We start from the raw sequence: 13,323 nt of genomic DNA, 5'->3' as shown, positions 1-13,323 counted from the left end.
TAAATTCACAAATCTTCCTATAACCGTTAATTTAAAATAAGAAGTCAGTGGTAGAAGTGGAGCGTTATTTGTAGAGACGTTTTTTTGCACTGACACTCCATCTAGTTCGTATATTTTTAATCTAAGGCCAAGTCATGTTGTCGTGTCAGTTACCGTCATCCATATGTCGCAGTCATCATCATACACTTTCGTTGGTCAGAGTTTGTGAATTTCAATTACATGGACTGGATTAAAGTTTGTGACCCACTGTCTTAGATAACGGTTATGAGCATAGAGGCCAACAAAGCTAACATTTCAATGTGTACAAAATGGGATTATTTTGTTTTTCACAACGCAGGGCATGTACCTATGTGACAGTTTTTCATTTACTACAGTAATATTAAGGCTGGTAGTCAGCTCCTTCCTCAACAGTCAAATGTTGTGCTAGCTCCTGGTATCTATCTGTGAAAATTCACAGAACGGAAGCTGGCCCTCTCAAGGAGTTTGTATGTAGGTAGTTTATAAATATCTCGTGTTTTCACACATAACCCATTTTCTTAACTTTATTTTTCCTATCTATGTGGTTGTTTGGAAGAGATTTACTTTTTAGTAATAAGGTCGCCGATTGTACTATTTATTTTCTGTTCTATGTTTCTGTTTGTGTTCAATAAAGAGTTATTTATTTATGTACACATGCTACTATAGCCCTTACCTTTAAAATAGGTAAGGATGCACATTGTAAATATAATATAATAATACCTATGTACCTATATACTTTGTGACGAATGTACAAAAATCACTGAATGCTGGGTGTTGACCCATAACTTTTGGTTTACATCTGCATTTGTTTTCAGTTGTTGGACAACCCACCTATCTCTATTTGTTGACATAAACAGATATTGTGGAATGTTTCTCTAAATTTAAGAGATTCCGACCAATATTGCACTTGTTACCTACTGAATTTCATAAAGATGTGTAACTAGAAATAAGAATCACTGCTGTTGGCAACAAAACAAGTCAATAAAATTTACAAATGCAGGCATGCCAAAATGTAAGGTCTGCAATTTTTATGATTATACATAATAAATGAAAATGGTAAGTAATCAAATCATGGTGTCAGCAACTCAGAACTCAGCATAATTAGTACATGAAGGTGTGAATCAAAAACATGAATGGAAGAAATTGTGGATTGCAAATGGACAAGAATACTCTATCCACCTCATTAGTACCAAGAGCAAACAATAATAAGCAGAATAATTCTTTGTTTGACTGGCTTTCCGTGGAAAGTTTAATCTCTAATGTTCGAGATAATGATAACACATGTCAACAAGGAAACTCTGGCTCAATATGCCATTCTCATCTCACATTCTAGATTATCAGATGATACCCACATAATCATCATGATCTTTTTATAAATGTTGCATAATTCTAGTTCCAACTAAGATGTTTTGATTGGAGACAATAAGGTTGAAATGCTTAGATCCGACGCCAGCCAGTGTCGTAACAAAGAGCTCGTCAGGTGACCAACATGTTAAACGAGTTCAGAGCAGTGAAAGTGGCAGCTACACCCGACTGCATGGCAACATCATGGCCAGGCCACAAGCATGCAGAATGTAAATACTACGGCTGCCAATCACACATTGGCACTCTCGCAGATAATATACTTTATCAAAACCCACAAATAGCAACAAACATGCAAGAATATAACGGTATCTCGACCGCAGACGGGTGTTTTTATCACAAGGTACCAACTGAAATGTAACAAACGTACCTTGTAGTAGACATCCATGAGGATGGTGTCCGGTAGCGAGTGCAAATCATCTCGGTGACACTTGGATTTCTGCAAATAGTTCACTAAATTCGTCAAACACAATTCGTACAAATTATCTGGTATTTTTTTAGCAACACGTAAACTCTGCGACGCGTCAGCCATTTTGGCGATTCAGAAGAAAACTTGCTTCATTTCGATCGGTGACAGCTATTGATAACGTCTTGTGCGATGTTCACTCTGTACAGCTTGTTTCTATTGGCTCGTTTTGACTAGTTCTCCATGGAACGCACACCGATTGGTCCACAAACTATACCACGTTTTTTTAAGACAGAGCTTCAAAACATTTGACATCTCTTTCTATCCAGAAATACGTGTCATAAAATATCGTACAAAAGACCCATGAAGCGAAAGAGATAGATTTATAATAATCTATATCATTGTAACAGCTGATCGAAAAAAATAGTCAGCTGACTGTCTAATTATTTGACTGGCGCGGTATTTCAAAAAAGTTGACAGGGGGTGTGTATTGTATAATCGAACTACGATAACTGCATCGAACTGACCCTCTAGTACGGGTTTTGCTATTTATGAAAACGAAAAAAGTTTACGTTTTCTCCTGTCATCTGCATACATTATCTGTCACAAGTTTCATGATAGTTTTCATTAGAGGCGCCACTTAGTATGCGAGGAAACGTAAACTTTTATAGTTTTCGCCAAACTATCAAACCCACCGGAACTGTAGGCATTTATGCCCTAAATTGCCATAGACATTGTGATTGGTACTAACTAAGTGGCAACTGAATTGGCTGTCTGTTCTTACAGGATTTTAAAGATATGCTTTGGAATAATTTACAAAAAGGATTGCATTGCATACTTTCAACTACATGCCTCTGGACTATGGTTTATTAAATATTGTAGGGTGAACAAATAAAAAACAAATGCATTTTAATTTCAATAATATTTATTGAGACATTATAATAAACTAACAACATAACACTAACATTAAACAAACACACACCACTGTGTTCACAACTAAACTAATTCCTTTAAAGCTGTTTCTAGCATAAATGCTATCATAAACTGGCAACACTGGTTGAAAAAAGAAAGACAACCGGAAGTGAGTGCATCCTCTTTGTCTATTGCTTGTCTATGGTAAACTTGGAGATGCTCTCGAGGAGGTTGATGTAGGCCGCATGCTCGTAGGCAGTAGAGAAGTCGCTAAGCTTCTGGACGAAGTCGTTGCTGATGCCCTTCTCCTCGAGGACGTTCATCAGCAGGTCGTACAGGTACTGTGGGAATAAAAATAGTTTTTGTGAGTAATATGAATCACAGGACGCAAGGCTATGGAATGCTTGGTAGAGAAATGTAAGAAAAACCACTAAAAGTGTGGCAAGATTTCAATGGTAGGAGACAAGGAGATGGTAAGTGAACTGAAGACAAGTAAAGGTACTGATATTAGGGTGAAAATAATTTCTCTCAAATAATTATGGCATAATACGCATAAGGCAGCGTTCCCACTACGCCGGACCGGCAGATCTGCCGAAAACCGGACACCGGACAGAGTGTTCACATTACATCGGATCCCAGAAGAAATTCAGACAGTCCAGACGACGAAATTGTTGTGTTGTGGTGGTATCTTAATAGAAGGCAAAATAAAAGAAAACATTGGGTACACCCTATTTTACGGGAAAGATTTTCCATGCTTTTCATTTTACATCCAGGGGCGAGGGGAGCACGAGCGGGGCGAGCGGGGGACAGATACCGGCACAAACTCGTTCACATTACTCCGGGCCCGGTCGTTCTACCGGCAATTCGTAGTGACAAAACGTTCGGTAGAAATGCCGGGCTCGACAAAAATGCCGGACCCGGGATAATGTGAATAGCTTCATATAAATTGTACAGCCACTAGCTCTTCCGGCAGATTTACCGGCGCGGCAGATCTGCCGGTCCGGCGTAGTGGGAACGCTGCCTAATACTTTTCACGAGATTTGACTAATAAATTAAAAAACAAAAGCCATGTCGCATATCAGTGAATAATCCCCCAACATTATTGAGTGGATTCAACTTCACGTCAATACTTCGATATACCCCGTGTTTGGCACTCGGTCGTTCCATTGATTAGGACAAGCCAAGCGTGGCGGAATAGAACGGGGATAGCATGAATGATGAAGAAAAGTGGTTTGATGACAAGATGGTGACAGGATTTGAACCTGCGACCTTCGGTTCCTGAATCCGAACGGCTACCAATAGGTCTATCGACCTATGGGGAATCTATGTGAATTTATGATACAGTTTTGAATGAATTAGAAATCCATCATTATGTAGGTACTTTAATTCAGTTAACTCTGTATTCAGCTTTTACCGTGTTGACTTGCATTTTATTATGTATGTCAAATATATTACATAAAAACAAAAATATATCATACTAAATTCAATTTCTCGTAATTTGTATTAATATAAGCGTAGTTTGTACGGGTTGATACCAACGCCATTTAGGCACAACATAAATATTCACCTGACTACACGATTTAAGACATATTACCTAGATCAATGTGACTCGAATATGTTAGTTAAAATGTCTTTACCCCGTCAAGTACGTCTCCAGCCACCGCGTACACCTTGTCGTTCCACTCGCCCTGGTACAGGGTCACCTCGTCGATGCCAAACACATCATCTGAAAAACAAACGTAAATCATATTATCATAATTATCACCTCTACGCGAACGCAGTTTTTTTGTTGTTTGAAAGTTGTGTTTTGCCAACAAAGTTTTTTTGTTGTTTAGTAAATAAGTAACAAAAACTGACCAACTTTGAAATAAGTGTGTAACAGGTGTTTCATAAAAGCCATCCACAAGAATGGCTCCTTTCATTCACAAGTGTTGCTGTCCCCTGCATCTGGCACCCCGTCAATACATGGAATGTACAGCTGAGTGTGGCGAAACATGCAGGGATTTCGGAAAATCAATAAATAAAGACATCAACCAAAAGCTCTCCATAATTAAAGCCTGACATTGGAGCGGGCATTGGATGTCTTCAGATTTTCTCCTACACTCATCAATCATCAGCCAATAATCCAGTACTTGAACATAAAAGCCATCTGAACATTTCAACAACACCATTATCCATAAAAAACTACATAGCTATCGGTATAAAGTCACATAAGTATGCCTATTTTCAGTCCACTTGAAACTTGTCTTCCCCTAAGGGGATCGGTAACTTTTTGAACATCACCAGAGGTATCTAGATATTAGGATTAAGTTCCCTTATGTAATAATTTATTTTGAGAAATATAGAATATGGTGGCGCACTCTCATGAAGGCCCTCTGTACCACCGGAGTACCTTAGGACAACAACAATAGATAATTGTACTCACTGTACTCATCAGCAGACGATGGCGGGGGCTCCTGCAGGAAGGAGCAGGTGAACCCGAGAGTGCGGTCCCCGCGCACCAGGTCCACCTCGAACTGCGGCTTCGACCTCATCTCCGCGAACTCCTGCTTCTCCGGCGGCGCCTCGCCCTCGCCGAAGTCGTCAGAGTCCACTGTGTGGTTCACGTTGAACGTTATGTTGATGCTGGAATGGGAGTTGGGTTATTTTTTTAAATGCAGCCTGTGTAGTGTCCCACTGCTGGGCAAAGGCTTCCTTATAAATTGACCACGTTGCTGGGTTAAAATTACCTAACTTTATTCAAAAGCATGCAACATTCTAGGTTTTTATTTCATGGATAATAAATAAAATAATAATAATAAATATGTGGGGACATCCACACACTGTCATCCGACCCCAAGCTAGGCAGAACCTGTGTTATGGGTGTCGGACAGCTGACATATCTACACAAATACATAGATAGATAGATACTAAATATAAATATCAATACCCAAGACCCAAGTACAAATATCAGTCTGATGGTGAGAATGCTAAAGTATGAAGCATAAAAATATTGAGAAGGTTGTAGGAAAACGGTAAGAAAAGATGTTAAAATTTAAGAAAAGATGAACTTTCTGGGGATTTTTTAAACATTTTACTGCTTAATTTTATATTTATAGAAATTGTAACAGGTGTTTCATAAAAGCCATCCACAAGAATGGCTCCTTTCATTCACAAGTGATGCTGTCCCCTGCATCTGGCACTCCGTCAGTACATTGAATGTACAGCCGAGTGTGGCGAAACATGCAGGGTTATGTGGGGATTGGGAGAACTCTAACTTCTCAAGGGAAACCTATAGGCTTATTAGGATAATGTGCAATAAAGTAGCATTTAAATTTATCAGAATAGTATGATATTTTCTAAGTATGTTGTTTATCTATAACAAAACCAAATGCTATTACATAAAATTAGTCATTAATTACACAAAGTGTTATATAAATTATATGTAGCCACGCAACAGATTTTCACACAGTACTGCAAGTAATTCACTGTACACCTCAGCTTAGCATTAAGAGTAACGCTAAAACAACATCACCAAAACAATGATGTTTTAACCCTAAACCGGTTTTTGTATAAAATGTAATCGCAGCCAACTCCAGGGACTATCAAGTTGTTTGTATCAAACTGTACACCCACTTAATATTGACATCCTCAACTTACGTTTCATCTTTAAGTTTTTTGGTGAGAATGACTTCGGCGCCATGGCTGGTGACTGCGAACCCCTCCAGCTCCTTCGGCAAGCTCTTCAGCTTCTGTGCCTTGCGTTCAGCCACAATCTCCTCTGTAAGGAACTCAACCAACTCTCGTTCACCTGCCAATAATGAGAACTACTTAAATTTTCATTAGGGCATAGATTTACAACTAAAGTACTGTCAAATCTAAATTTTTTACATCTAAGTTTGAATAGGAGTATTTTTTATAATACATAAATACTCTAATTACTTTTTAAATCAGGTAAATTTTCGTGAAATTCAGCTAGCACTAGCATTTTTTTCTTTTATTAAACATTGCATAATTGTTTCAGGTGTTTCATAAAAGCCATCCACAAGAATGACTCCTTTCATTCACAAGAGTTGTTCTACCCTGCTCTTGGCGCTCAGGTCATCCATAAGGAATGCTGAGTGTGGCGAGTATAGCAGGGATGTAGTTGGATGCATGCATCTTTGGATTTCTACATAATTATACAGTGGCATGGCTATAGAGAAGACAAGCCAACACTGTACTATGACGGAGATACATACCACACCTAAAAGGAGGAAGGGAGGTATTAAAGGGTGAAGGAAGATGGTACAAACCTGTGTAAGGAGAGGATATTGAGGAAACAATGATAACAGGAAAGGACTCACCAAGGGGTTTGGGTTTTTCAGCGGTATTATCTTCCTGATCGGCTAGAAATCAACATAGAACATTCATTAACAGTTGCACTAATCGCGGCTTGCACAAGGGAGGTATGATTTCGGCATGGTGCAATAGTCTGACATAACCTCAAAATGTAGGCGTTACAAAAATTTTACTTACCTTTCGTGTGAAGGGCTTTTAGGCCGCAGCCGCAGCTGCATGTGTTGGAATGGTTGTGTAGGAGACCCGAGCAGGTGGTGGAGCCCAGCCGGGTGGAGCAGCTCATGTGCCAGATCCCCCTCGTGAAATCACGTTTCACGGGGTCCTGTGCCCGGTGCACAAGAACACCGGTGATATTTGCACTTTTTGCACAGTTTTGAATTAACCGATGCGCCGATCTCACTAATCCGTTCATCTTAACAATCTTTGCTATGTAAAAGCACTATTTTCTAGAATTTCAGTAAAAATAAATTTTGATATACCTAAATTAGATGAACGAATGAATAATGAATTGAATGAATGAAATGTAATCCAATCGGTAATGGTTATTGTTGCCAGATGTAAAAAAATATATTTGTGATTTTACCGGTTTATACCGATTATACATCCCTAAGGGGCCAACCCCTGTTGCGTAGACGCCACAGACTATACTCACTCTGCTATTGCTGTCATCGTCAGCGTTGATCTACCAATAATTGACATCTGTCATTTTCACGTGTGTGTGCCTGTGCTGCGCCTGGCTACGTGTGATTAAATTCAATTTTTAACTTGATTGCGTGGAAGTATAGGGAAAATAAGGCACCACTATGGGTAACAAACGAAAGTTCAAGTCTGAAGACAAAGCCCTAAAGTCTACACCTGTGGAAGTGATTGCGGAGGACGTGAGTTCTCACCCGCTGTGTCTTCACGGTCCAACCCTTCTGTTTTCCAATGAAAAGGGCCGTTTTTATGCCTGCTCCTTGTGCCGGAGTAAGAAGGACTGCACGGTGCACATATCGGAAGAAGACTGGCAGAACGAAGGCGTGAAGAAACGAAATGAGAAGTATAATAACTTGATCACTAAGGTGAACAAGGCGGAGGCATGGAAACGGCATAATGAGGTTAGTTTTTAACTGTTGTTTGTTTACTGTATGTATGAAATAACGTTATTGCTAGTGAAAAATCTTCCCACATAACCTCCATTGCTCCATGAAATGTATACTTATCCAAATTGTCAAAAATACATTAAAATCTACATCTTGTTACAATATTGTATAGGGCCAGCAGTTAATGTTCAATTGAAATATTTAAACTTTGGCTTCCAGATCAAGTCCCAGCATCCATCAAACAGGGCATACTGCATCACATGCGAGGAGCTGTACATCATCCACCAGACCAAGAAACACAACAAGGACCACCGGGTGGTGACTCCACTGACTGACGAGCAGCTGTCTCACCCCACCACTTGGCTGCCTGCTCTGGAGAATGATACGGTGGAAGCACAGTATCTGTTTAGCAAAAAGTCTGTTGGGACTATTTTGAATGTGCTGAAGAAGAATAATTTAAAGTGAGTAATTTGTAAATAGCTAGTTACAATATTTAGTTATAGTTAGGGTAATTTCACTGTTAACAAAGCACAACCATTGGTAATTTATTAGATGTTAGGTTCATTCTGTAGGGCATCCATTATTATATTGAATATAAATGAATAGTTTTTAGCTTGAAAGAATCCATTTAAATGTGTACCTCTTCTTTAAAATTATTGTATAGTTTCAATTTTTACATATTTTACATTTATTCATTTTTCTAATACATGTAGGTAGCAATTCTTTAAACCAAATGTTTTTGTTGCTTCCAGAAACATCTTATGCATTGGCACACCATCCATCCACGAGGCTGTGTCTTCCAGACAAGACTTCACCTCACTCCTACTCGACTATGACAAGAGACATGCACAGTTCCATCCTCCCAACAAATATGTGTACTACAATATGTTCAACAACTACTTGTTCAACGGGAGAGAAGATGAGAAGCTGCTGAAGAAGTTTATGAAAGAATCCAGGTAATAATAAAAATATAGTGTGTAAAAAGTAAAATAGTAATGTAAAATAGTATTATACACATTACATATACTAGGTACATACTGACATTATAAGAATTTTTGTATGACTAGATGGAACAAGGACATCTAATCACTACTAATTTCTTATGTGGTCTATGATAATGATTAATCCATCTACAAACGTACCATGTCCCAATTTGTTTGATTTCAAATCAAATCAATTTCCATCATCAATCAGTCAACATGCAAGCAGGTTTATTAATCTTGAATAAGTTAGTGCACAAATTAAAATATATTGATAAATCAAACATCATCTTCCTCAGTGACTCAGGCCTCTGCATAGTCATGGACCCTCCATTCGGCGGGCGCGTGGAGCCTCTCATCCAGACACTCAAGGACCTCACGGAAACCTATAAGTCTGTGAACAAGGACTTCACGGACCAACTGCTGCCCGTTGTGTGGGCCTTCCCGTACTTCTCTGAGCCTTACATCAGGAATATGGAGCCGGAGATTAAGATGCATGACTATCAGGTAGTGTGATTAATTATTCAATGAAATGCCTGTGTAAAATATGTAGGACATAGATTCATGTAACTATTTTGTCCGACTTATGATTGGCTTCTCATTCGTTAATATTACTTCGTTATTATTCTCATGCGTATCACTAGAGTATTAGAAAAAGATTCCTATAATTGAAGTTGGGCTTGCACATTAATCTATACATATATATTTTTTGTATTTACAGGTGGAATACGAAAACCACAAGAAATTCCAGAACAAAACGAGCAAAGGTCGCAAAAACGGTTCCCCAGTCCGTCTCTTCACCAACCTACCAACCTCCTCCATTGACCTCCCTCACGACAAGAACTACAAGCTGTGCGAAAAGTGCAAAGTATACGTGTCTCTCTCTAACAACCACTGCAACAAGTGCGGCGAGTGCACGAGTAAGAACGGGACTACGTATACGCATTGTTTCGCGTGCAAGCGGTGTGTGAAGCCCACGTTCTTCCACTGCAAGACTTGTGAGAGGTGTTGCCAGAGGAAGGACCATAAGTGCGGGATGGTTGTGGAGTCACAGGTAATTTTGGCTGGTGTTGTTTTATTAATGAGTATTTCTCTGTAGAAGAAATGGTCATCAGAGCAGTGCTCTTTATAGAAATGAATGCGCGAAGGATGAAATCTTAAATGGCGGCACGTAATTTTATCCTTCTCTCTCGACAGTCTGTCTGTAACGCTTCTAGCATCCCTATTTGCGATATCCCTTTGTTCACTGTACACTTTACATTCGACGCCGATTTCATATCACTTCGGCTTAACTTCAGACAAACTTTTGCAACTTACGTCATACGGATTCCCGTAAGTACCTACTTACTGAAAAATATTTAAAATGTGTCTGTCTATTTGTTCCAGTCGTGCTTTAACTGCCGCGAGACAGGTCACAAGAAGGCCGACTGTCCACAGCTGGAGCCAGCGCCGGGGAGCGCCAAGAAAAGACGTAAACACGCGTAGTAAACACAGTTTATTCGTATATTTACAACAATAAATCAAAATATTAGCAAAAGATTTAGTGTTTATGTTTTACTTTAGAAATTCAAAATGATTTATGATTGTTTTTCTTATCCTTAATCAACATGATTCAAATATTTACAAGTAAATAGAAATTTTATAAAGTAGAAATAATAAATTGATTGTGCAGTAAACTAATACAAAACAGCTAGGTATGTAGGTATAGAAAAAAATCGAATAGCTTTCTAGTTGCGTAATGATTTTCAGTCTTAAAATTAGGTTTTATCTTCCTAACTCGAAGTTGAAGCCGAATATCAAAGATTACTGAAAGAGAAAAAATATATATAAGTAGAGTACAAACAGAATGTGGTAGTTCAACTAAACAGTTTCAGACAAAAAATGAGGACTCCAGTCATCTATTCGAGTGACTACAGCGCGTCTTCTACGGTTGTGTGTGTGGAATGTTTCCAGGACTTGTCACCGTGGCGAAAGGATTAGATAGACCGAGTATGATGAAACTGGGGCTTAGTCAGTCAGATTAGCGGCAGTTGAAGACTACGCAAGGAGACATAATTCTCGTATAACAAGTGGAGTAAGTAACCAACGTAGTGGTCATATAAAGAGTGTTGCAAAAAGACGGAATTTTCCTTCATTTTCGGGCTTAGATATAACATGCTGCACATGTAGGTTTCAGCTTAGTGTATCCTTTTTACAACAACCCGTATATTATGGTAACAATAAGCAGGTTCTCACTTCATAGCATTAAGCGCGCGCTGCGAGGCGTCATATCTTCGCTCGACGGCGGCGCCCTGCGCCAGCCACGCGCGCCGCACGGCGCCCCAGCGCCCGCGGTGGCCGCTGAGCAGCTGCTCTAGTGATGGGGCTTCGGAGGGCAGCTGGAAACATGATTAGGCGTTTTTAGGAAGCTCCTTAATTCCTAAATTTGTTGCTTTCCGAATAGAAAAAATAGCACTGTTGTTTTAGCTTGTAGTATGAAAACGAAATATGGCATCTGATGAGGTCCAAAGGTTCAGTGAGTATTTTCATCCTTATCTTCTGGTAGTGGTTGGATGAGAAAGAGTGTTGACAGAGTGTTGTGGCACTTTTTGGGAAAGGCCTTTGTCCGATAATGGACTGGTGGTGGTGGTGCATTACGGGCTGATGATAATGGAGCTAATGTAGGTATCTTTCTATGTCAATTTAAGTCTATACAGCCTTTATTTTTTTCCCAATTAGGTACCTCTATATAGTATTGTTTACGATTTTGTACTTCTAGGCACTTTGACTAAGGCTTGTAACAGATTCAAATACATACATAGTCCAAGTTGATATTATCCTTGCTCGAAGCCACTTGCTCAGGCAGCAGTGGAGGCACGCGTGGCACCAGGGGGCCCTGCGGCGGCGGCAGCTGCGCCTCGGCTTTGGGAGACTCGTGCTTGCTCCTGGGAGAGGGAGGGGATGTAAACAAATATTAAAATGGTGTACTTTAAATTTTAACACTGGAAAATGATATTTTACCCTTTCGGCTTACTGCTACTTTTGCTTTTTTTATGATTTAGCAAATATATGTGTTGAGAGATTTTGGCTTTTGTTATATCCTATTGCTATACCCACAGTTCCTCTTTCACCTTACAAAACTATACAATTAATAAGTTTCTTACGTAACATGGTAATTAGCTTTCGGCTGGTTCTTGATCCAAGCCCTGCAGATGGGGTACAGGGGGGTGTCTTCCTTGAACTGGGACAGGTCCACGCTGCGGTCAAACAGCTTCAACACGTAAGTCTGTCTCTGCTGTGTGTGTTTAGAGTCAGAATCTTCGTCCTCAGATACTTCTTTCTCTTTCTTCTTGTGAGGGGTATGATATCTGGAATGTACAAAAATTTAATGTTATAAACTTATGTATATAAGTCTTATCTCTGTCAAAGAACAATTTGTTTTTAACAGAGAGGGACAAAATGACAAAACAGTTCAATAGCTGAAACATCATATAACTTTTCTATGAATCCCTGGCAGTTAGTATATCATGGCCTTACCACAAAAAACTAGACACATATTAAACAGTGGACATAAATCTAACATTAGTGTGTAATGCCATAAAAATTTCCATTGTTATTGATTGATTAGATAGATCACATCTACTGGAGCTGTATATGGTCATGGACTAAACTATCCTTCAAGGCTTATTAGTAAGAGAGTATAAATAAGTTAGTTGTTACCTTTCATCATCAGATTCAGCTTCTAAAGCTTCAAGTAGAGCCCCCATGAACCGCCCTCGGGCTGTCCTCACCTCTCTTTCCACTGAAGTAAAAGCAATCAAATTATTATAACAAAATAGTGCAAATAAAAATAGGCTTTTGAATTTTAGTTATTTGCTAGCAAGCTTTTAAAGGTATTTTTATAAGTAGTAGCCTATAGTGTAGTCCTGAAGCTTAATATTCAAATATTTTTAAGGCTATGTACTTAAAATGATCACTGTAAATTACAAAAATTAAATATAGGTACAAACGTTTAGGGCTCTCTTCAATATTATCATCTCTGGGTGCTTTGGTAGTATTGATTCTGGGTGATTTCCTCGGAGAGTTGAGTAGCCTCCTTCGTTTAGGCATCTTAGAAATCAATAGTTTTTAGTTATTTGGGTATGTAAACTTTTATGTAAAGTGTGTTTAGATAGATTCTTGATTCGAATTTAACAAAAACAAAACACGAAATTCAGTTTCTGTCAGCAACAAGATTTAACTTTGACCATAGACAGGACAGGAC

General features: G+C 39.0%; 4 protein-coding genes across 8 annotated transcripts in view; 1 reads left to right on the top strand and 3 right to left on the bottom strand.

Moving 5' to 3' along the window:
- LOC105394978 (amyloid protein-binding protein 2) overlaps positions 1-1,944 on the bottom strand; it is a 40,257-nt gene extending 38,313 nt beyond the window's left edge. For all 4 annotated transcript variants that reach the window (XM_048622722.1, XM_048622724.1, XM_048622723.1 and 1 more), the window contains exon 1: positions 1,751-1,944. In XM_048622722.1, coding sequence (XP_048478679.1) covers positions 1,751-1,912 — 162 coding nt within the window. In that variant the 5' untranslated portion in view covers positions 1,913-1,944. The remainder of the gene's footprint in view (positions 1-1,750) is intronic.
- A 748-nt stretch (positions 1,945-2,692) lies between these two features.
- Positions 2,693-7,529, bottom strand: LOC105394968 (complement component 1 Q subcomponent-binding protein, mitochondrial). 2 transcript variants are annotated; one of them, XM_038115143.2, is made up of 6 exons: positions 7,196-7,529; positions 7,024-7,065; positions 6,338-6,488; positions 5,124-5,323; positions 4,336-4,424; positions 2,693-3,039 (listed from the first exon to the last, which is right to left on the bottom strand). In XM_038115143.2, exons 1-6 carry the CDS (start codon positions 7,428-7,430, stop codon positions 2,887-2,889), a joined length of 870 nt encoding a protein of 289 aa, XP_037971071.2. In that variant the 5' UTR covers positions 7,431-7,529; the 3' UTR covers positions 2,693-2,886. The 2 variants fall into 2 exon arrangements, with proteins under 2 accessions (XP_037971071.2, XP_037971072.2); XM_038115144.2 differs by lacking the exon at positions 7,024-7,065 and having other exon boundaries at positions 7,196-7,528.
- Positions 7,530-7,720: 191 nt separating this feature from the next.
- On the top strand, positions 7,721-10,617 carry LOC105394967 (rRNA N6-adenosine-methyltransferase ZCCHC4). Its single transcript, XM_038115142.2, has 6 exons — positions 7,721-8,115; positions 8,320-8,561; positions 8,853-9,056; positions 9,380-9,587; positions 9,802-10,134; positions 10,467-10,617. The coding sequence occupies exons 1-6, from the start codon at positions 7,822-7,824 to the stop codon at positions 10,563-10,565; spliced, it is 1,380 nt and encodes a 459-aa protein (XP_037971070.2). The 5' UTR covers positions 7,721-7,821; the 3' UTR covers positions 10,566-10,617.
- A 160-nt stretch (positions 10,618-10,777) lies between these two features.
- Positions 10,778-13,315, bottom strand: LOC105394977 (protein lin-37 homolog). The gene is made up of 6 exons (XM_038115146.2): positions 13,070-13,315; positions 12,780-12,861; positions 12,224-12,427; positions 11,878-12,004; positions 11,316-11,458; positions 10,778-10,886 (listed from the first exon to the last, which is right to left on the bottom strand). The coding sequence occupies exons 1-6, from the start codon at positions 13,167-13,169 to the stop codon at positions 10,877-10,879; spliced, it is 666 nt and encodes a 221-aa protein (XP_037971074.2). The 5' UTR covers positions 13,170-13,315; the 3' UTR covers positions 10,778-10,876.
- Positions 13,316-13,323: the final 8 nt, after the last annotated feature.

Source organism: Plutella xylostella, chromosome 8 (assembly GCF_932276165.1).
Source record: "Plutella xylostella chromosome 8, ilPluXylo3.1, whole genome shotgun sequence".
Lineage (NCBI taxonomy): Eukaryota > Metazoa > Arthropoda > Insecta > Lepidoptera > Plutellidae > Plutella > Plutella xylostella.
The sequence above is the reverse complement of the archived record's forward strand: the minus strand, read 5'-3'. Positions and strand labels throughout refer to the sequence as shown.

Coding starts and splice junctions, on each gene's coding strand:
- LOC105394967 (XM_038115142.2), top strand. CDS start 7,822: ATGGGTAACAAACGAAAGTTCAAGTCTGAAGACAAAGCCCTAAAGTCT. Junction 8,562..8,852: donor CTGAAGAAGAATAATTTAAA/GTGAGTAATTTG, acceptor TGTTGCTTCCAG/AAACATCTTATGCATTGGCA. Junction 9,588..9,801: donor TTAAGATGCATGACTATCAG/GTAGTGTGATTA, acceptor TTGTATTTACAG/GTGGAATACGAAAACCACAA.
- LOC105394968 (XM_038115143.2), bottom strand. CDS start 7,430: ATGAACGGATTAGTGAGATCGGCGCATCGGTTAATTCAAAACTGTGCA. Junction 7,066..7,195: donor AAAAGCCCTTCACACGAAAG/GTAAGTAAAATT, acceptor GTTGATTTCTAG/CCGATCAGGAAGATAATACC. Junction 3,040..4,335: donor CTGGAGACGTACTTGACGGG/GTAAAGACATTT, acceptor TTATTCCCACAG/TACCTGTACGACCTGCTGAT.
- LOC105394977 (XM_038115146.2), bottom strand. CDS start 13,169: ATGCCTAAACGAAGGAGGCTACTCAACTCTCCGAGGAAATCACCCAGA. Junction 12,862..13,069: donor TATTGAAGAGAGCCCTAAAC/GTTTGTACCTAT, acceptor CTTTTACTTCAG/TGGAAAGAGAGGTGAGGACA. Junction 12,005..12,223: donor AAAGCTAATTACCATGTTAC/GTAAGAAACTTA, acceptor TCCCTCTCCCAG/GAGCAAGCACGAGTCTCCCA.